Source organism: Scylla paramamosain, chromosome 4 (genome assembly GCF_035594125.1).
Source record: "Scylla paramamosain isolate STU-SP2022 chromosome 4, ASM3559412v1, whole genome shotgun sequence".
NCBI classification, from domain to species: domain Eukaryota; kingdom Metazoa; phylum Arthropoda; class Malacostraca; order Decapoda; family Portunidae; genus Scylla; species Scylla paramamosain.
In genome coordinates, this window is record NC_087154.1 from 30,735,809 (window position 1) to 30,758,486 (window position 22,678).

Sequence of the window (22,678 nt, forward strand, 5' to 3'; positions counted from 1 at the left end):
GAGGGAGGGAGGGAGAAGATGGGAGTGGAGAGAGAGGTGGTGTAGTGATACATGTCACAACTTTGTCATGTAAAACCTCCCTTGCCAGCTTTGCCTTCAAGGCCAAGAGTGAAATTCCTTAGTATTACATAGATTAGGGGACAGTGTCAAACAAGCTGTGCCAAGATGTCATATTGAACCAACTGTTTGTTTGGAAGATCTTTGCAGAAATGATGCCTCATACGGTCTGAAATAGATAGTAGTCTTGAAGTAAATGAGTAAAATATTTGTGATGACAGTCATTGGAGTTCATTATATCTTTTGTGATTGTCACTTAAAGTGCAGTTGGTAATTGATAATAGCACTTGAAATTTCAGGGTTGTTATGTAAGAGCTCTGTTGTTAGGATATTTAATTGAGTATTTACAAGGATATATTGTGAAGATATCTAATGTATATGTGCTTGTTACAGCTGTTAGTGGGGACTTGTCAGGTATTAGCAGCATCTTCAATAAGCCATCAGCCTATGTGGAGCTGTTAGTGGATGGTGTGCACCAGAAGAAAACACAGCATGTCAAGCACAATGCTCACCCCAAGTGGCAGGAAACTTTTACAGTGTAAGTAGTTACTTCTTACCTTTGGATCATCCAAGTTCTTAGCAGACTTTTGTATGTAGGAGGGACACTGGCCAAGGGCAACAAAAGTCCAATAAAAAAAAAAAGCCCACTTAGATGCCAGTCCCAGAAAAGGGTCCAAAGCGGTAGTCAAAAATTGAAGGACAAGTGTCTTGAAACCTCCCTCTTGAAGGAATTCATGTCATAGGAAGGTGGAAATACAGAAACAGGCAGGGAGTCCCAGATCAGACTTACAGAACATTCCTTATCTAAAGTTTTAATTTTAGTTTCATTTATTTATTTCTCTATCACTGGAAGTCATTGTGGTCCCTGTTGGAAAGGGATAGTCTCATGGATCACTGTACTATACCCCAGGAGTTTAGACATAGCACTTCTGGACACATACATCCATAATAAGACCCAGCAGCATCCACTAATTTACTCCATCTTCCTTTGTTATGAGACTTTTCTCTATCCTGCACTCCAATCCTTAGACCACAGGAGATGCAGGGTAATTTGTAGGGAGTGCCCTGCATCCTAACTGAGTCCATATGCCAATGGGCCTTGCTAAGTGCACACACACACCCCCTCCCAGGGGTTAACAAGATTGCTTCATTTTCATACACTCACTACTATCATTCTCAATGCACCTCTATCACACACAATCATTCATTCTTGTTGCACAATCATCCCTCTCTCACTCAGTGCTCTCTTCACATGGTTCATCCACTGTAGGCATGGACTTCCTCTTAACCTTTTACATGAACATCTGACGTCATTATTCTTTTTATTAGTTTCCTATCCTCCATTCTCTCCACATGTTCAAACCATTTCAACATTCACTGATCTGCCTATCCAGCCAAGTCTCTCAAAACACCAGTTCTCAACTCCTCATTTCTTATTCTGTCCCTTCATGTTACTCCACTCGTGTTTCTCAAGCACTTTGTTTCCATTACATTTAAGTGTTTCTTCTCCATTACTATCTTGTTCCATGTTTCAGCCCTCATATAACCCTCTCCTTACATTCATATTCAGGATTTTATGTTTTAAAAGCTTTCTTAGTCCACCAAGTACTTTTTCTGCTTCCTTTACCCTGCACTTCATTTGTCTCTACTTTTCTATCCACTGTAAATGTTTATACCAAATACTTGAAACAGTCCACCTCTTACAGCTGTTCTCCATTGAATCTTACATCCATCCTTTTACCACCTAGAGATTTTAATTACTTTTACGAGTGTTCATTTTCGGCTTCCTCCTACAAAGACATTCAAACTCCTCCACCTGTCTTTTCAGTTTCCTCTCAGAGTCGGCCACCAGAGCTGTATCATCAGCAAATAGTAGCTTACTCTTATCTCATATCCTTCCCCCTCCCACTGATCAGACTGAGGCCTCTGCCTAAACCTCTCATATTCACTTCCTTTACTATGCAATTCATATACAAGTTAAACAACCATGGTGATATTACACAACCCTGAGGCAAATTTACTCTGAGTGGGAAGAATTCACTCACACCATTACTAACTCTCACACATACCTTACTGTTTACATGAAAGTTCTTCACTCCTTCTAACAACCTGACTCTAACTTTGTTTACTTTCAGAACATCTCATAGTCCTTTCCTATCAATCCTGTCATACACTATCTCCAAGTCCATGAATGCCTAAAAGACTTCCTTCCCTTTCCTCCCCAAAAAAAATTCTCACATAATTGCCATACTGCAAAATTCTGGTCTCCACAACATCTTCCCTTTCTAAAATCTCCCTGTTTCTCTTGGATGGTATTTTCTGCTCCTTCCCTTATCCTCCATATCAGCACTTTGCTATACACCTTTACTCAGCAAACTTATGTCCCAATAGTAAGAGCATGCTCATTTATTTCCTTTTCCTCTGTTCAAGGGAAATACACATGTATTTGTCCACCCAGTCTTCTGACACCATGCCAGCACACATTCAGTAACCTTATCAACCACACTCCCCACCACTTTTCAAGCACTCTACTGCAGCACATCCATCCAGCAGCTTTCCCTTTCTTCATTTCCTTCACAGCCTCTCATACTTCTCCCTTGATTGGTACACTGTTTAACTCTCTTTAGGCACTGACCTGATTTCCTCCACCAACTGCAGCAATCACTGCTCCACCCTCTTCTAGTTATGATATCTTATGTGATAGTTATGATATCTTATGTGATAGTTGGTGATAGTTATGATATCTTATGTGATAGTTATGATATCTTATATTTGGACTTTAGTAAAGCATTTGACAAGGTACCCCATTAAAGGCTCCTGAGAAAAGTTAGGGCATACGGGATAGATTGGAAGGTGTTAGGCTGGATAGGGTCATGGCTTAATGACAAGCGACAGAGAGTTGTAATAAAGTTTAAAATCCGAGTGGGGTCATGTAATTAGTGGGGTGCCATAGGGATCAGTATCAGGGCCATTGTTATTTCTAATATATGTCAATGACTTGGATAGTGGAATTAGTAGTGATATTAGTAAATTTGCGGATGACACAAAGATAGGTAGATTAATTAGGTCAGAATCGGATACCATCGTCTTGCAGGCAGATTTAGATAGAATAAATGAATGGACACATAGATGGCAAATGCAATTTAATATCAATAAATGCAAAGTACTTAGCATAGGTAGAGGAAACCCACACAATAGGTACACATTAAACAACAAAACTCTGGTAGGTACAGGGTACAAAAAAGATTTAGGAGTTATAGTTAGCTCTGAACTCCGTCTAGGGAAACAATGCATAGAAGCCAGAAACAGGGCAAATAGGGTACTAGATTCGAAACAATGCATAGAAGCCAGAAACAGGGCAAATAGGGTACTGGGATTCATTTTTAGGAGTGTTAAAAGTAGAAGGCCGGAAGTAATATTAAAGTTATACTTGGTGCTGGTCAGACCTCATCTTGATTACGCTGTGCAGTTCTGGTCCCCATATTACAGGAAAGATATAGGTCTATTAGAATCAGTACAGAGGAGAATGACTAAAAAGATACAGGGGATGAGGAGTATTCCTTACAAGGCGAGATTGAAGCTGTTAAATTTACATTCTTTAGAGAGACATAGGTTAAGAGGGGACCAGATAGAAGTCTTTAAGTGGTATAAGGGTTATAACACGGGGGAGGTAAGCAAAATTCTTAGGATCAGCAACCAGGGTAAAACAAGAAATAACAGGTTCAAGCTTGAAAAATTTTAGGTTTAGGAGGATAGGAAAAAATTGGTTCTCAAATAGAGTGGTAGATGAGTGGAATGGACTCAGTAATCTTGTTGTTAGTGCTAAGACACTAGAGAGCTTTAAGAGAAGATTAGACAATTTTATGGATGGGGATAATAGATGAAAATAGGTAGGTATATTTCATACAGGGACTGCCACGTGTAAGCCTGATCGCTTCTTGCAGCTTCGCTTATTTCTTATGTTCTTATGCTCTTATGTTCTACATTCAACATCCTTCAAAATATTTTGCCCATCTTTTGCTGCCATGTACATTACAGATTGAAAACAAATGAGATGCCACAAGCATCAAAAATTGATAACATTAATGTTCATATAATATACACATCAGAAACATGAATGGAAGTTGTGCTTACCTAGCTGTTGTCCAGCCAGTTCATACTATTACAAATTTGTGTTGTGCTTGGCAAATGGCTGGATATTTTACCTAATCATGCAGCTGTGAATTTTAAGCACAACGAAATTGGTTTGGGGGAAAATTAACAATATATTCATGTTTCTGCCTATGAGTGAATGAAAATTTTAGATTGTTTGATTATGTCATTGAAAGATGCTAGTAATATGCATTGTCCTACAGACTGGTGACCAAGGATTCTGTGTTGGTGTTCCGGGTGAGCGACCATCACACACTGGTGCGAGATTCTGTCATAGGGGAGGCCACCCTCAACTTGGCTGATGTGGTGGCTCGTAGTGATGGCATGTCATCCTCAAACCACACGCTCAGTCTCACTTCCCCAAACAGTCTCCCCTCAGTTGGTTAGTACACAAGCAGATGTTTTCTTATGAAACCAAGAAAATTAAAATTGTTTGATTGAGCTGCTGCAAGTTTCATATAAAGTTTTACTTGTATTGGTTGGCTTTTAGGCCCTCTTTGTCAGAATGGTGCCATTTATGAATTTGTGAGCTATCACACTCATTTAAAGAATCTAACAGATGGAGGGAAAGAAATCAAATTTGGTATAGTTGTGTACTACTATGTCTGTATACTTAATTATTGTGATCATTGTAGTATCTGTTTTGATGGTTTGCTTGTAAAATGCTGTCTAAAGTAAATTGGTGTTAATTCCTTGTTTGCATTTCAGTTTCTAAAACTCCCACGATCACTGTTACCCTGGATGGACTCAAAAACTTGACCACCAATGGTGCTCGACAAAGGGAAACCAACTATAGTCTTCCTACAGGTATTTTTCATTCAGAACTTTCATTGTCTTGTTACATCTATCTAGTTAGTTGCATCTGGCTGTGGTAAGGTGAAGGGTAGGTAAATTTTAAATGTGAAGGTTAGAAAACATGATCTTATTATTGAAGCAGATTGTCTTATTAATTTTTATGCTTTTCTTGCTTTATTTATTTTACACTCTAATTCTGACTCCGTTTTATAAAATTTTGCTTACAAATTTTTTAACTGATTTCAGTAGCTTTCATTGTTGGCTTTAGTTTTCTTTTTTTCCATTTTTATTTCTTTTTTACTCCTTCCATGTGTGGCAGCACTTGTTTCTTTTGATCTGTCTGTTTATTTCAGTCATTTTTTTTTGTATTGTGCTTCACGTAGGATTTCTTTATCAGATGTACTTTGGGAATGTATCCTTTGAGGTAAAGCCAAGTTTTCTGAATGTGTGATTGGAAGTGATATTTTGAATATTTGTCTTAATATTAGCATGATGGGGTATTTTCCCATAGTGAAATTCAAGCTAAATCAACTAGATTCTTAATTTTTCTTAATGGCCAATGTAGCCTTTGCACTAAACATCATATACTTATTTCTTAGTGTGGTGTTGCCACATGTAGTCATGTATTAAAGAAAGAGAGAAAGAGATGGAGTAATGGAAAGGAGCCAAATGGTGTGGAAAGGAAACTTAAAACTTCTAATGGATGGAGTAATGGAAAGGAGTCAAGTGGTATGGAGGGGAAATCTAAAACTTCTAATGTCACTAGTTTATGTTTTCTTATTATTATAGAATTATGTGAAAAATGGAAGTTAATCTTATCTATAATGGTTAATTTATAAGCCTTGTCCATGATGCACTGCAGCATCATTCTGAGTGGTGTCAAGGCAGTAATTAGGTGCTTTGGCCATACTAATTATGACATATGAAGTGCCTTTCAATGGAAATATACAGCATGGGTATGACAAGCTGTTACCATTGAGCATCTTATAATAGAACCTGTAACTGGCATACTTTTCACTGTACACATAAGATAAAATATTGAAGACATTTGTATATGAAAGAAAAGGTCTCTCCCACTGGCTAGGGGAGATTAAGTCAAATACCATGCCACACTGGCTAAGGGCATCTAAGCTGGGTTGCTTGGTTGCAGGGTCACAGGTCCTTGGCTTACTTCCTGTTGCTGCTCTCCAGTAGGTGAACATTGTCTACAGCATGAAAGGGGAGAAGCCTAAATTATGTGTGTTCAGCCAGATTCCTGCATTCTTTAAGGGACAAGAAAATTATCTTGCATTGTGTGGCTCATTTGATTTGAGGATCTTGCATTGGACATATAGTTTTATCCAAGTACACTTTAGTAGTCAAAAAATTATTACTAATTCTAACAAAAAATATTGTAAGTTATTAAATCACATTCAGTAATCCTGTCCAGAGAAATACTTTGCAAAAATCTTTTGCAGTGGGCTGGAAGGGTATTTGACAAGGCTGACCTCTGCAATATCAAGTTTATTGCTTGGCATGCAGATTGGAAGTAGAAAATAGGCAAAACTGACTGATGAACCTCCTCATTTGGTTATAAATGTATAAACATGAAACATAATTAATATTGGCTCTAAGCAGATTGTTTTCATATACTTTACGCTTTTGAGCCAAAACTTGATATTAGTGGCAGCTGTAGAAGACTATACCACAGAAAATGAGCTTGCAAATGGTGAAGTAAGTGAGGAGTTCTCTAATTTAGATGAGCGTGTGGTGGAAGAAGGCTGGGTACTGCTGGCAGACATGTCCAGTGACCGGCGACGGGACCCTAAACCCACATATGCTGGGATTTACTCTGGCCTAAACCCATCTCTGGGCCCAGCACCTTGTGCAGCACCAGGTGATTCCTACAAGTACTTTTTACTGCCATGATGCTTCACTCCATGTATGTGGATTAACATTGATGTCCTGTACTTCCCATAGCTGTTTTTTTTTTTTTTTTTTTTTTTTTACCCCTCTCCTCTCTCTCTCCCTAAAGCTTACTGTGCCAGGCTAGGCTTTTATTAATGCTTGCCTACATTACTGTTGTCCATTTAGTGATGAAAATCCATGGATGCAGTGCTTACTTGTGGGTATACCCACATACAAGGTTACTGACTGGCATGGTGTGACTTCAGCTTAAGGGCTTTAATGTATGTGTATATATATACATTTTTTCCCTTTTTTCTTGAGTTGCCATCTGGTTATTTATTGGGCATGTGGTCAGTAATAAGACACCTGAAATAAACCCTTGCTCATGGCAGGCCTGGTTTCAAGTTGTGGGTGGGTGTGATGATAATTATTGGTTCAACTTTGAATTAAATAGGCTTATTGCTATGAAACTAGAGAAACAGCCAGGCTTGTTGTGGTATGAAATTTTTTTTCACTTTTCTTTTAGATTTCAAGTGTCTGCCTTGAGGAATCCTGTAATGATATACCTTCCCTTTTATAGTGGAGAGTAGATGCATTATTGATACATGTGTGGAATTATTATAGGTCTCTGCTCATGATCTTGATCTCTTTCGGATCTCCCTCTTAATTTTCATCTTCAGAGATGCATAGATTGAGGGGCTCTGATAGAGATCTATAAGTATGAAGGCTATAACAAGGATGATAAGCAAAATTCTCAGTTCCAGTAATCATGGTGGACAAGGATCAATTGGTTTAAGCTTCATCAAGTTAGATTTGAAAAGACATTGGTTCTCAAAGAGTGGTAGAAGGATGGAATATACTCAGTAATCGTGTTATTAGTATTGAGTTGATAGGGAGCTTTGAAAGGAAGTTTAAAAAAATTTGTGCATAAGGATGATAGGTGAAAATAATTATGTTTTATACAGACTGCCACATGTAGGCTTGATAGCTCTTTGCACCTTTCCTTATTATTATTAAGTTATTTATTTATTATTATTATTTATTTATTTATTTATTTATTTATTTATTTATTTATTTATATTTTTTTTTGTGTGTGTGTTCTTAGGGTCCTGTGATTTACCCTATGTGCTGGTTCTACTTAAAAGTCAGTGTTATTTTATTCTTATTTTTCACTGTTGATCCAGACCCAGTTTATGTTCACCAGCTAAAGTGATTCCTCTCAGTACATTTGAAAACATGTCAGGCCACCTCTCTATCATGTATAGCATGAGAACAAGCTGTGTTAAACCAAGGTTTGGAAGGTTTAGGTCGAGAAAGAGAGTGAGGAATGTACGCCTCCATGCCAGACACTATCACCTCTGTCATGTGCTCAGCACACAAAGATGAGTCTCTGACACGGAAGCAGTAGTCATTCCAAGGAAAATCAGCAAAATACCTCCTCAGGTCCCCCCAACTGGCAGAGGCAAAATGCCAGAGGCACCTTCGCTTAGGGGGATCCTGAGGAGGGATTGGAGTGATAGGACAAGATAAAGATATGAGACTGTGATTGGAGGAGCCCAACGGAGAAGAAAGGGTGACAGCATAAGCAGAAGGATTAGAGGTCAGGAAAAGGTCAAGAATGGTTGTATCTCCAACTTACTAAATAAAACAAATCTCACGAATATCATTGAAGGATACCTATGCCTGTGTTGGCTAATATAGATCTTTATCTCATGCATATTTAAAATATTGGTACACTCAGACTATCTAGTTTTGACCTTCATTTTTCCTCTAGAATTGTATGAAATGCTTCTGTAAAACATAAGACATACATAGGAGTACTCACTGTATCTGTTATGTGTTCCAAAAGAGAGATGGCAAGTGTATAGTAGAGCTGTACATCTATGGGTTATTATCCCTCAAGTGGTCTTGGCTTACCAAGCCCACCTGCAGTGGACTATTAGATCACCAACTCATGATTTATGTGCCTGGCATCAAGGTTCATTACCCATTGTAATTTAAAGCCAGTACAACATGAATAAATGGTATGCATTAGGATGAGGAGAACTGATGATATGGTATCATTGCTGGGGCTGAGCAGGTTAATATAAGTAAGGACTGAGAAATATTAGAATTGTTGTAATTCAGAAAGAAAAGGTCTGCATAGTTATTCAGTATTTGCATTTTCTACACAATACTATGAAGATGGGAGGGGAAGCAAATAGTGCTTAAAATATGTATGGAGGCAAGTAGAGGATGTGTGTTTATGGAAAGGGGAATTTGTAGACAGGAGATAGAGAAAGTGGTGGCTAGGCTAAATTGTGGCAAAGCTGCAGGCATAAATGGAGGTGAAGTGCTGGTAGATTGGATAAGTCTAACTAGTGACCTGGCATGGAGGCAAGAAGTATCAAGTGAGTGGAGGAAGGCAGCTATTGTACATATGTATAAAGGTAAAGGTTGTAAGAATATTTATACGGTATAACCTCGGTTCATGAATGCCCCAGATCACGAACAGGTTGGTTCACGAAATAGTTTTGTGAACAAGTTTTAGCTTGGTTCATGAATGATGCTTTGGGGTATGAATGCACATTACCCACAATCCATGAAACTTTGTGCTCAGTTGTCCATTGATGTGCTTGGCGTAAACATTATTCATTAGAGTGCTGTTTTCAAAAACATTAATTTTTCTTTGTTTCCCTTTTTTGTGCATATTTTAGCCTCCATTATGCCACCTAAGAAGGAGAAAAATGTTAGTGATAGTAGCAGTAAGAAGCCTAAGTATATTACTATTGAAGTAAAGAAGGAAATTATTGCCAAACGTGAGAATGGCATTTGTGTTTCTGACAACGCCAAGCTTCCTCCTCTTCCTCTCCTCCCTCACCATTCACCTGTGTCAGCAACTATAAACAAAGGTAAATTATAGTACTGTTTTATTTAATTCAGTGTTATTTTCTGGGTGTAACTATGACACACACACACACACACACACACACACACACTGTAGTCTTATACACACCACGTAGTGTAGTGGTCAGCATGCTCGGCTCACAACCAAGAAGGCCTGGGTTCAAATCCTGGGTGCGGCAAGGCAAGTGGGTGAGCCTCTTAATATGTAGCCCCTGTTCACTTGGCAGCAAGTAGGTACGGGATGTAACCCAAAGGGTTGTGACCTTGCTGTCCCAGTGTGTGGTGTGTGAGTGGTCTCAGTCCTACCGAAAGATTGGTCACTATGAGCTCTTAGCTCTTTCTGTAGGGGAATGGCTGGCTGGGTGACGAGCAGATGACTAGGTGAATCACACACACACACACACACACACATTTATGCTTGGGGGTGGTTGGAGATTATTACAGAAGAGGTGGTGATGGGTGGAGGAGGAATAAATGGAGAGGGTAGGAAGGGTGAAGTTATCAGAAAAGAGATTAGTGGGCAGCTAATCATGGGTGAGTCTCTCTCTCTCTCTCTCTCTCTCTCTCTCTCTCTCTCTCTCTCTCTCTCTCTCTCTCTCTCTCTCTCTCTCTCTCTCTCTCTCTCTCTCTCTCTCTCTCTCTCTCTCTCTCTCTCTCTCTCTCAATCTGTGTTTACAAAGGAAACCAATTCTGTGACACTGAAAGTGGTATCACAGAATGAGGGAATACAGAAGATACAGGTAAAGAGACAAGAAATCAAGAAATTATTGGAAGGGCTGGATGTTAGAAAAGCTATGAAACCAGATCAAATAAATGGATGGATATTAAAAGAATGCAGAGAACAAATGGAGGATCCCATGTGGGATATAATTAACAGCTCGTTGAAAGAAGGAAAAGTATTGAGGGAATGAAAAAGAGCTAACATAGTGCCAATATACAAAGGGGGAAGTAAAATGGAACCATTAAATTGTATACCAGTGTCATGAACAAGTATTGTAAGCAAGCTCTGTGAAATAGTAATTAAAGATAGATGGGTTCAATATTTAGAAGATGAAAAACAATTACAGAAAAGCAATTTGGATTCAGGAAAGGGAGATTGTGTCACAAATTTACTGAGCCTTTATACGAGAGTAATAGATGGAGTGCAAGAGAGGGATGGATGGGTTGATGCAGTATACCTGGATCTCAAAAAAGCATTTGATAAAGTTCCCCACAAAAGCCTGATATGGAAGCTAGAGAATGGAGGAGGACTAAAGGAAGCAACATTGAGATGGATGGAGGATTATTTACAAGGGAGGGAAATGAGAACAGTAATCAGAAACACTAATTCAAGTTTGCACAAAGTGACAAGTGGGGTACTGCAAGGATCTGTGTTGGCACCTATTATGTTTCCAATATATATATAAATGATATGGCAGAGGATCTAAATAGTTATATAAACTTTGACCCCAAGCTCTGTCGAGCTCCAGCCCCCACCAGCGAGTTGCCTCCCGCCATGCCAGTCTTGACAAAACTGGCTTTTAGGTCTAAGGAAGTCATGAGACTACTTTTAGCACTCGACTCCCATGGCGGCACGGATCCGCTTGGGATGTTTCCTATGTTTCTGAAGGAAACAGCTGCAGTTCTTGCTCCCAAACTGAGTGCAGTCTTCAGACGCCTAATCCTGACCGGTAGTTTCCCCATGTGCTGGAGAAATGCGAACATCACAGCGATCCCTAGAGGCTCTCCATCATCTGATGCCAGCAACTATAGACCAATCTCTATCACGCCGTTACTTTCTAAGATCTTTGAACATGTTATTTCTGGTCGTCTCTCTCGTTACCTTGAACACTCTCATTTGATACCAGCTAATCAGTTTGCTTATTGGAAGAACCTAGGGACTACGGATGCGCTACTCACTATCTCTCATAAGATTCAGCAAGCTCTTGACTGTGGGCATGAAGCCAGGGTAGTCCAACTTGATTTCTCTGCAGCTTTTGACTGAGTCAACCATGCCGGTCTTCTCAGGAAGCTGCAATCTTTTGGTGTCGGTGGCCCGGTACTGTCCATCTTGACTCAATTTTTGACCCACCGCATCCACTGTGTGTGCGTTGATAGTTGCTACAGTGACTGGTACAGCGTCCACTCAGGTGTTCCCCAGGGTAGCATACTGGGACCTCTGCTGTTCAATGTCTACACTTCCGATCTACTACAAATCACTAGCAATCCTATTTACGGATATGCAGATGATGTGACACTTGTTGCTACTGTTGAGTCACCGAATTCACGTCTTGATGTTAGTACATCCCTGAATGAGGATCTCAGACGTATATCTGACTGGTGTCGCACCTGGAACATGAAACTGAATGCATCAAAATCAAAATGCTTGTGTATTTCACGCTCTCGCACGCTAAATCCCCTTCACGGCCCTCTGCTTGTTGATGGCGCGCCTCTGACAGTATGTGATGAGCTTGATATTTTGGGTGTCAGATTCGACTCAAAACTGTCTTTTGAACGGCACATCAGGCATCTTGTCAGTTCTGCCTAGCAAAAGCTTGGCATTGCGAGGAAGGCTTACCGGATTTTTGGTGACCAGTCTATCTCTGCCAGCTGCTTCCGGTGTTTTATTCTTCCACTGCTGGAGTATTGTGCTCCTGTGTGGTCTTCCGCAGCTGTGTCCCACCTCCGTCTCATTGACAGAGTTGTCTCCTCCGCTAGGTTCCTCTGTGGTGGTGAAGCAGCTTGGGATCTTGGTCACCGACGCAGTGTCAGCAGTGTCTGCATGCTATATAAGATCCATGCCAACCAGCTTCACCCGCTGAATGCCTCCATCCCAAATGCATTTGTGCCCACCAGAAACACTCGACTTGCGTCAAATTCACATGCGCGCTGCTTACAGCAGGTTAGGTGTCACACCAGTCAGTTTCAGCGAAGCTTTGTTCCTTGTGCTGTAAGACTTTGGAACATGCTTGACGAGGGCACATGCACTGCGAGTGATGTGCAAAAATTCAAGTCTGCTTCGAACAAAATCTTGAAGAGTCTAGTCAATTAAACTCTGGTTGCTTTTGCAGCTATACCGGTGATAAATTATGTAACTATACCTGTGATTTTATACCATCAAGTTTTAAGTAGTTATACTACATTTACTCGTGTTGTCTGACATATATTAAATAAGTCAGAATTGTTGATTTTTTTTGTTGAATTTTTTTGTGAGTTTTAATAATTCTCAGTTTGTTGAGGCGTTCTTTATAATTGTTTAACCTATTTTCTCCTCCTGCTCTGATTTCATCCTACTATTGTGCTAATTGCTTTTCCTTTCTTCTTTCTACGGTAAAGGTAGCTGGGGGTTGTCATCTGGCAACTTATAGCGCTTGCGCTCGTCCCACTCTGCCTTCTCCGTTATGTTTAATAATAATAATAAAAAACCTTTTCACTAATGATGCAAAGGATGAAAATGACTGCAAGGAGTTACAAAAGGATATTGACAAGATACATTCATGGAGCCAAAGATGGAAACTATAATTTAATGCTAGAAAATGCCACGTGTTGGAAATAGGAAAAGTAAAAAGAAACCATGGAATTACAAAGTGGAAAGAGAAATAATAACAAAAAGTAATGAAGAAAAAGATTTGGTAGTAATGATTCTCACACTCAATCACCTGAAGGGCATATAAATGGAATATTTGGCTCTACATACAGCTTGTTAACAAACATTATGGTGGTGTTTAACTATTTAGATAAAGAAATGATGAAGAAAATTATAACAAGCATGATACGTCCTAAATTGGAATGTGCAGCAGTAGTTTGGCATCCACATAGAAAAAAATATATATACAGAAATGGGAAAGAATACAGAAGATAGTGATAAAGATCATACCAGAATTGAAAGACAAACTATGAAGAAAGACTAGAAGAGATTGGATTAACAACACTACAAGAGATAAGAGAAAGAGGAGACCTGATAACAATATACAAATTAGTAAACAATGCAGAAAAAATAGACAGAAATGACATGGTAATACAGATGGAAGAGGGAGAGAGACAGACAAGAGGACATGGGAAGAAAATAAAGAAGAATGGATGTTCTAGTGACATCAAGAAATACAGCTTCCCATATAGAACTATTGAAATCTGGAATGATTTGAAGGAAAAGGTGGTTGTGGCAAAAAGTATACACATGCTTAAAGAGAAACTGGATAAATATGGTTATGGAGACAAGACAAAATGAGCTTTGTCTCATACCCTGTACAATACAACTAGGTAAATACGCACACACACACACACAGAGAGAGAGAGAGAGAGAGAGAGAGAGAGAGAGAGAGAGAGAGAGAGAGAGAGAGAGAGAGAGAGAGAGAGAAACTAGATAAATACACACACACACACACACACACACACAGAGAGAGAGAGAGAGAGAGAGAGAGAGAGAGAGGAATGAACCAGGGAAGGGAGAAACTGTACCCTCCCTGGATAGAGAGAGAGAGAGAGAGAGAGAGAGAGAGAGAGAGAGAGAGAGAGAGAGAGAGAGAGAGAGAGAGAGAGAGAGAGAGTAGGGAGGAGGGAGGGAGAGGAAGGTAAGAGGGTAAGGAATGAACCAGGGAGGGGGAACTGTACCCTCATACAGTCTCCCCTCCCTGGTGGAGGGATATGGGATCAAGAGGAGGATAGGGAGGACAAGGGAGGGAAAATAGGGAGGGGAAACTGTGATGAAGTTTCTTCCAATGAGACTTCCTCATTCTGGGTAGAGAGTGGGGCATAGTATAGCTCATTTATGTGATTAATGGGAATTAGTGGGAGGAGCAATAGAACCTCAAGGACAATATACATAGTCTAGCTAGGGTTAAGATTGGATATGGGATCACTCAACGACAACTAAAACAGAATGTAATTCTGTGTAGGTGTCATCATATTGAAAGGCTTCTAAGAATATGTATTTCAGTTTCATTTTATATTCTCAATAACAAAAAAAAAATAGATAAATAAATATGTACCATGTTTCTGAGGCTGAAACAGATTAATTGTATTTACATTAATTTCAATGGAAAAAATTTTTTTGGTTTGCAAACAGTTTGATGGCAAATGAAGGCCCAGTACGAATTAAATTTGTGAACCAAGGTTCTAATGTAGTTGGGATGATTTTGGTTAGTTGTTCCAGAAAAAGTCTACGGGAGAGTCTTGTTGAGAAATTGACTGAAGTGACTAAGGTGGAGGTCAGTGGAAAACAGGGAGGATACTGGAAAGAAAAGATTTTGTTGGTCAGATTTTTTGATAATAGTATTTAGGAAGGGATGAAAAGTTGTATGCAGCATTCATACATAGACATAAGAGTTAGTATATGATAGGATGGATAGGAAAGCCCCTTGGAATGTTATAAAAATTTATGGTGTTGGAAGGGATCAAGGCTTTTCATAAGGATATAAGTGCTTGTGCAAGGGTAGAAGAACTATACTGTCTCACATAAACTGGCAAAGCCAGCTCCTGTGGGGTGAGAGAAAGGGCATAGCTACACAGTGACTGGTGATTGGTTGAAGATGGCTGGTGATTGGCTGACAGAATCCAAGAGAGGCTGGTCAGAAGGCAGTGGGGAAATGGGTAATTTGACAGCACTTCATTATTTCACTCATATTTCTTTAAATACAGTTGTAAGCTTCATGTGAAGCACCACAATGTCACTGTGAATAAGTTTACCAAAACTGGATACAAGAATCAGCAGGAATATTATGATGTAGAAGACAGTAGGAGGTGGTGAAGTACACTGCAGGAGAAATAAGCGAGTGATGGGAGCAGAGAGAGAGGTCACCGTGCTGTGCTTGGAACTGGTGTGGGCCATTGTGGTCATCACTGTGAGGCTAATTGTTTGATTATGGTCCAAATGACTTCCTTTAATTTGTAGTGTTATATACAATGTAGTTAAACATTGTAATATCCTATGGAATATTTTATGATACACATGTGTATCATAAAATATGAAAACATGAACACATCAATCAAAAAAGAATAAGTCAAGAGTCATTAGTGCAAATCAAAGTCTGTGCCAAACTGATCCATCTGGACATAGGTGACTGTGTCAGGATTAGTGACCTGACTTTAACATTCCAACCCCAACCTTCCTCATCTCCCTCCTCTGGTCTACATGTGTGTGTGTGTGTGTGTGTGTGTGTGTGTGTGTCATAGTATAGCATTGTAATACGGATAGTGGAAATCTTAAATGCTTATTATCTAACACTGTTAGATCAGTGTTACTGCCCCTACGTCCCAACTGGCTAACAACCACGACATAGGTTAAAGATTTTGAAATTGAGCTTAACATTACATCTTATGCATTGGGAGTTTGGGATGGATCTTGCTTGATACCTGATCACTCAGTGCCTCTCAGTGAAGCAACCTCCCAGTCCAGCTGGCATTTGACAGCTGTTTCTCACTCTTTCACTTTACACTAATGTGCTAAGTATGTGTGTGTGTAACACCAGCTTTATAAATATTATGTAGAATAATTATAAGATTGGGTGGTGAAAGTGAATGGTGTGAGAAAAATGGGGAGGAGAGAGGCAAAAGAATTAAAGAATTAGTGGGGATGGGAAGGGTTGGGGATGATAGGTGTGTCAGAATGCTTTCTCTAAGACAGGAAAGATGTTTCAATAAGAGTTAAGAAAGATTCTGCTTTGGCGAGAAATTATGTGGATGATGGACAAGTAATAAATGGTATATTTTTCTTGTTGCCCCAACCTAAACTTTCCATTCAAACGATGAGAGAGAGAGAGGGGGCGGGGATGGTTTGGGTGAGGATTAGCAGTTGATTACCACCTCAGCCACACCTTCTTGGTCATCAAAATGAAGTAAACTATAAGTGTGCCCCCTTTCCACCAGCCAACCTCAGGTTTTGAAAGACGGGATATGCCCTGCTCCCATCCTCCCATTGGGAGCTTCCTTTCACCAGTTTATGTGAGACAGAGTATAGAAGAGAGTTTTGATGTAGGAACAAGAGTAAGACAGGGATGTATGATGTTTCCATGGTTGTTTAATATTTTTGTGGATGGCTGTATGAGGGAGATGAGAGCTTAAGTAGGAAATATTAGTGCAAGCCTGAAATGGAATGGGATGGGCTGTAGCTGCATTTTTGTTTACTGATGACACTGTCTTACTAGCAGTGTGTGAAAGAGAACCCCAGAGTGGTGAATAATTTCCATAGGGTTTGTAAGACAGAAATTGAAGGTGAATGCTGGAAGAAACTAGGTGATGGTGTTTTAAAACTGGAGGTGTGTGATTTTAGGATACCTTATAGGGTGAGTTTGCCAGCTGTAGGAAGGTGTGGGAGTGACAATGGGAGGAGGAAGAATGGAGGAGGTGAGGTGGATGGAGAGAGGTTTATTGAAAGTAGGTGTGTCATAAGATCGCTTGCAAAAAATAAATGTGCCTATGGATGTGAAGAAAGGTTTAAGGAATGGTATTCCTCTGTCAGTATTGATGTGGATCAGAGACCTTTGTGTGGAATAGAGCACAACAATCATGAGTGCATGCTGTGTAAATTATTAATCTGAGATGGGCTCGTTGAGTGACAAGATGGGAGGGTGAGAGCAACGAGCCTTGAAACGATACCTTGAAACATGTTTCATACTCCCCTGTCCATCTATGCTATTCCTTTAACACTATAGTTTTTTCTCTGTGGCTTTCCATTGTCATTGCCAACAGAGTCACATGGTATTCTTTATATTTATTCTTCCTGTATGGTAATTGCATTTCATTATATTCTGTACTTGGTTGTAATGATGTGTGAATATCCTATCTCAGTTATTGCTTGTTTATTGAATTTGTATGCTGCACACCTCACCAGTGTTCCTTAGCTTGTTAATTTTCTCCATTCTTGCTCTTGCATCCATTTATTTTTTGATGATTTAATCATATCTCTAGTATGTTCTACATTCTTGGTTTTAGCTGTAGCATGATGTGCCCAGATCCCCTTCCACCTAAACATCAAATGGTTCTTGAGTTGCATGTCTGCCAAGGCATGATTCTCTCTGTGATAAAAAAGAAGAAAAAACTCTCTCTCTCTCTCTCTCTCTCTCTCTCTCTCTCTCTCTCTCTCTCTCTCTCTCTCTCTCTCTCTCTCTCTCTCTCTCTCTCTCTCTCTCTCTCTCTCTCTCTCTCTCTCTCTCTCTCTCTTAATATGTGTGAACAGTCTTTTGGTTGTGCTTGATCAAAGGTAGTACTCACCTTTCGCACCTAATGGTTCTTTTGCTGCTTGAACCTCTTTCGATGATTGGTTTGATATACATCCATTATAGTCATGGGGCAGTATTTAAATCTTTATAGTGTTTAGATATTTTCATAATTATTTCCATTTTCTTCTGTGAACTATGTTGTATAATGGGATTTTGTTTTTCCTTCCAGTAGTGAATGTTAGTGCTGCTAATACTAATGGGTCCACTGGGGGCAATACCGTCACAGTTCGTGTAGGGGGCAAGACACCGCCTCCTGTCCCTCCTCCACCGCGCCCGCCCTTACCAGAAACAAGTGTTGCTGGGAATAGTCCCTTGCCTGCCATACCCTTGCCAGGTAGTAGCTCTGGAACAAGTTCAGTGACGCACACACCAGGTACGCAAAGTCCACTGCCCCAGCTCCCAGCCATTAACAGTGACACCCCTGCTGCTGCTTCTCACCCAAGTGTGTGCACCAGGAAGAATATAGGCAATGGTTCAGCCATATTGGTTCTCGGGGGAGATAGTCCTACAGATGGAAGTGGCAGCCAGAATGGGACCCCAACTACTAATTTGAATGGTACAAATGGTGTTGGTCAGTCCACCTCATCCACTCCCACTGCTACCCCTGCAGCTGGCCTTCCTGCAGGCCAGGCAGGGGCACATTCAGCATTAGCCAACAACACTACAGTAGTTAATGGCCAACTTCCCACCAGTGCTGTTTCCTCAGCTTCTTCCTCTCCAGTGGCCAAATCCACAGCACCAGCTGTTGTCCCCAGAACCACTCGCCACCGAACCCACAAGCCGAAGCGGAACTCAGGTACATCTCATGGCCTTGTGTCACTAATGCTTAGTTCACTGATGCACTGATGTCATTTCCTCATAAAAGAACATCAGTGGGATCTTGCATTCCAGAAGGTATTTCAGAAAAAAAAATTTTCAATTAAATATAAGGGGGCTATGAATCATATTTGTTTCTTTGTCTTCCAGCTGACAGCAGCAACAGTGGAGTTGTGGCTAGCAATGCTAGTGCTGGCAGCACCAGCACCAGCTCAGGTGTTGGTGGGGCAGCAATAGCCCCCACTGGAGGTAGCAATGGTACTAGTCAGTCAAACTCATCCACAGCTGAGGAGCCATTACCTCCTGGGTAAGTCCTCTTGTTGACACAGTGATTGCAAAGGAAAATTTTAGAATGGATTTTTTATTTCTAGGTTGATATGTTTGCCTAAAAATAATGCATTATGCCACACTGAATGATAAAGGAATTGATAGTTTGATATAATGTGACAGATTAGTTCTAGATTCGGTAGAAGAAGCCTTTTTGCCAAGAGGGACTGACAAGAAATTTGTATCCTCTTTTCATTTCATGTATATAATTATCCTGAATTTTTGTGTTTTGTCAGGATGTACCTTTGAGATGCTCTGGTTTAACTTCATGCACTTGATGGACTTGACTGATATTTTCTTGCTTGAATGCACTTGCATCCCTCTCTTTTTACATTTTTGCTATCTTTATAAAATTAAGTGGTCTGTACCATTTGTCTCAAGGAGCTGCCTTCGGAAGGCCTCATCTGTGTCTTTCTGTGTTACTTCATGCAACTTGCTCATTATTTATCCATATATATAAATGTCATGCATTACATTTCTATCATGGAGGTTGTATCCTAATGTATCAAATTTTTAATTATTCTTTTCTCAAGCCCTTATTCTTACAAGATCTCCTAACCATTCTTTCTGTCCCCTACTCAGGCACAACATAGTTCATGCCTTCTTACTTTAAGGTATATTATATATCTCTGAAATTTATTTTTGCATTCCTTTTCCATTATATTATTTTCATTCACACATACAAAACAGGTATCTCCTCACACCTGCCTGAAATTTCTTTCTTCCTTGTATTATTCCATTTCTATTCTTTGATCTCTTTAATTCATTGAGTTTTCTTTTATCATCATCATCACAATCATCATCATTATCATCCATCTTCTTGTTCCTCTTTTTTCTTCATCTTCACCACCACTGCATGATTGTGATGTATGTATTTATACTGTTAGTGTTGTTTATATTTCTAATTTGTTGAAGCATTGACTTCTTCCTTAAGCTTGACAGCTACTATCAAGCTCTTTGCAAATAGTAACCTGGATGTCATCACAGGTGGGAGATGAGATACGATCGTTTTGGGCGGAGGTATTATGTTGACCACACCACTCGATCCACCACTTGGGAGCGTCCTAAACCCTTGCCTGCTGGGTGGGAGGCACGGCGGGACCCACGGGGGAGGGTGTATTATGTGGATCACAACACCCGCACCACCACTTGGCAGCGACCCACTGTGGAAAACATCAGGTGAAGCTGCATTGTAAAGAAGCATGAATTATATGTTTTAGCAGAGTTAATCAGCTGGAAGAAAACAAACAAATGAAAGGCTATTTGAAATATTTGGTATGAGATCTGACATTCCAGAATCATAATTTGTTCCTTGAATTCTACACAGACAATTTGAGGAGTGGCAAGGAGAGAGGCAGCACATTGCCCAACTCAGCTCCCAACGGTTCCTGTACCCCACTCAGAACCAGGAGACTGAGAATGATCCGTTGGGACCTCTTCCTCATGTAGGTCCTTAAGCCTGTTGTATTCTGGTGCCAAGGGAAGAGGTTTGCTATTTTTTAGGGGACATACCTTTGTATCAAGCTGATATTCCCATAAGTGTACATTTTTTCTGGGATATTATTTAAAGGATTACTTTGCACATTTATTCTCTAGTTACTCAGTGACTGGAAGCCAGTATATGAGAAGTAAAGATGTTCAGGCAGCCTACCAGGACATAACTGTTGACTGCTCACATTTCAAACATTAGCGACTTTCAATAAATTACTTCCCAAAATTTTGATATTGTTAACATAGGCAAATGATACTGGTGTATATTGTATTGCTTTTCTCAAAGAAATTTATGACCTTCATTTTTAGACATTGGCAATATTTTTTCAACATGTAAGCCCTTGAAGTTACAAAAAAATTACAGTTTGCTATCTATAGTGATGCTTCCTTGAATCTATTTTATATATGTCCTGATGCTATCTATAGTGATGTTTCATTGAATATGTTTTATATATGACCTGAACCACTGTTCCAGGGTTGGGAGAAGCGCCATGAACCTTGTGGTCGTGTGTACTTTGTAAACCATCGAAACCGTACCACTCAGTGGGATGATCCTCGCACTCAGGGGTAAGTACAAGGAAAAAAGTTAGTGACAGAGAACTTTAATCAAAATTATATTCAGTTCAGCAAAATGTCACCAGACCCAGGATCTCTGAATTCTGTAAACTATCTTTTTTTTTTTTCACATTTTGTGTGGCACAGACTATTTCTAGCTTTTTGTAACAAGATACATACAGGAATGAATTACACCCTCCCATAGAAGGGCAGCATTGTTGGCCTTCTACTTCTTAAGGATTCCCTCTCCCGCTCATACATACAGGAGACTAGGATATTAGCTTTCTGCTCCTGCTGGACAGCAAAATCATAACTTCATGATTTACCATGTACTTTTCCATACTAGGTGAATAAGTCCCACACCATGAAAAGAAGCAGTTAAAAACCCGCATATATGAGATTTGAACACCAGATCTCATGATTATGAACCAAGTATAGTAACAGACAGCAATATCAGGATGTATGATTAAACTTGCTTAAGGAAAAAATTTTGATTCAGGTAGACTGATAAGAGACTGGGAGATGTGTTTATGAATATTGTAACAGATTTTCATGTGTCCATATGATTATTTATCATTGGCATTCAAAGATTGCTTGTTCTGTATTGATGTTTTGTTATTCTGTTAAGAATGGCACTGGAAGAGGAGCCCCTGCCAGCTGGGTGGGAGATGAGATTTACAGAAGATGGTCGACAGTATTTTGTGGATCACAATACCAAACAGACCACTTTCCAGGATCCTCGGCCAGGAGCCAAACAAATGTGAGTGCTTTAAAATTGTACATGGGATATTTTTTTTTAATTTTTATTTATTCATTTTTTTAGCTAGTTAATTTATTGAAGACCATTTGTGGAAACCTGCTAAGCAAGATCAAACAAAGTTTAAGCAGGAAATTGCTGTTGAACATTTTCTTGTCTTTTTTTCGAGGAAAGTCAGAGAGTCTTAAAATTGAGAAGTAACTATTTATTCATTTATTTGCAGCAACTCCAGTCGGGGTCAGTATGGCATCCCAATGGTGTATGAGCGTTCCTTCAGGTGGAAGCTTGGCCAGTTCAGGTACCTCTGTCACAGCAACTCTGTGTCTGGCCACATCAAGATCAGTGTGACCCGGCAGACTTTGTTTGAGGATTCCTTCCATCAGGTGATGAGACTCCCAGCGTATGAACTGCGTCGGCGATTGTTCATCATCTTCAGGGGCGAGGATGGGCTTGACTATGGTGGAGTAGCAAGGTGAGGGAAACAAAATATATTGGTAGGATTTTGAATTGCAAGTGGAGGGATAGGTTACCAATAATATATTAGGAGTGGTAATAGGAGGATGGAGATGTGTTAAAAGCAAGGCTATTGCATGTGAATTAGATGATAGATAGATGAAAGGGAGTAATGTAGAGGACTGATAAGAAGATAAGATGGAGGAGATAGCCTAGCTAGGTCTTAAGTGAAATTTTTTATGTAGGAGGGGCATCAGCCAAGGGCAACAAAATTATATATATATATATATATATATATATATATATA

General features: G+C 39.8%; 1 protein-coding gene across 6 annotated transcripts in view; it reads left to right on the plus strand.

The window, feature by feature from the left end:
• Positions 1-22,678, plus strand: part of LOC135099978 (E3 ubiquitin-protein ligase Su(dx)-like) — a 43,069-nt gene that overhangs the window by 3,685 nt on the left and 16,706 nt on the right. For 2 of the 6 annotated variants that reach the window (XM_064002770.1, XM_064002771.1), the window contains exons 3-14: positions 451-595; positions 4,413-4,591; positions 4,918-5,016; positions 6,743-6,880; positions 9,588-9,782; positions 18,142-18,768; positions 18,939-19,095; positions 20,103-20,294; positions 20,443-20,560; positions 21,082-21,173; positions 21,790-21,921; positions 22,142-22,390. In XM_064002770.1, the coding sequence (XP_063858840.1) occupies positions 451-595; positions 4,413-4,591; positions 4,918-5,016; positions 6,743-6,880; positions 9,588-9,782; positions 18,142-18,768; positions 18,939-19,095; positions 20,103-20,294; positions 20,443-20,560; positions 21,082-21,173; positions 21,790-21,921; positions 22,142-22,390 (2,323 nt within the window). The remainder of the gene's footprint in view (positions 1-450; positions 596-4,412; positions 4,592-4,917; positions 5,017-6,742; positions 6,881-9,587; positions 9,783-18,141; positions 18,769-18,938; positions 19,096-20,102; positions 20,295-20,442; positions 20,561-21,081; positions 21,174-21,789; positions 21,922-22,141; positions 22,391-22,678) is intronic. The other 4 variants (XM_064002772.1, XM_064002773.1, XM_064002774.1 and 1 more) reach the window with 4 other exon arrangements.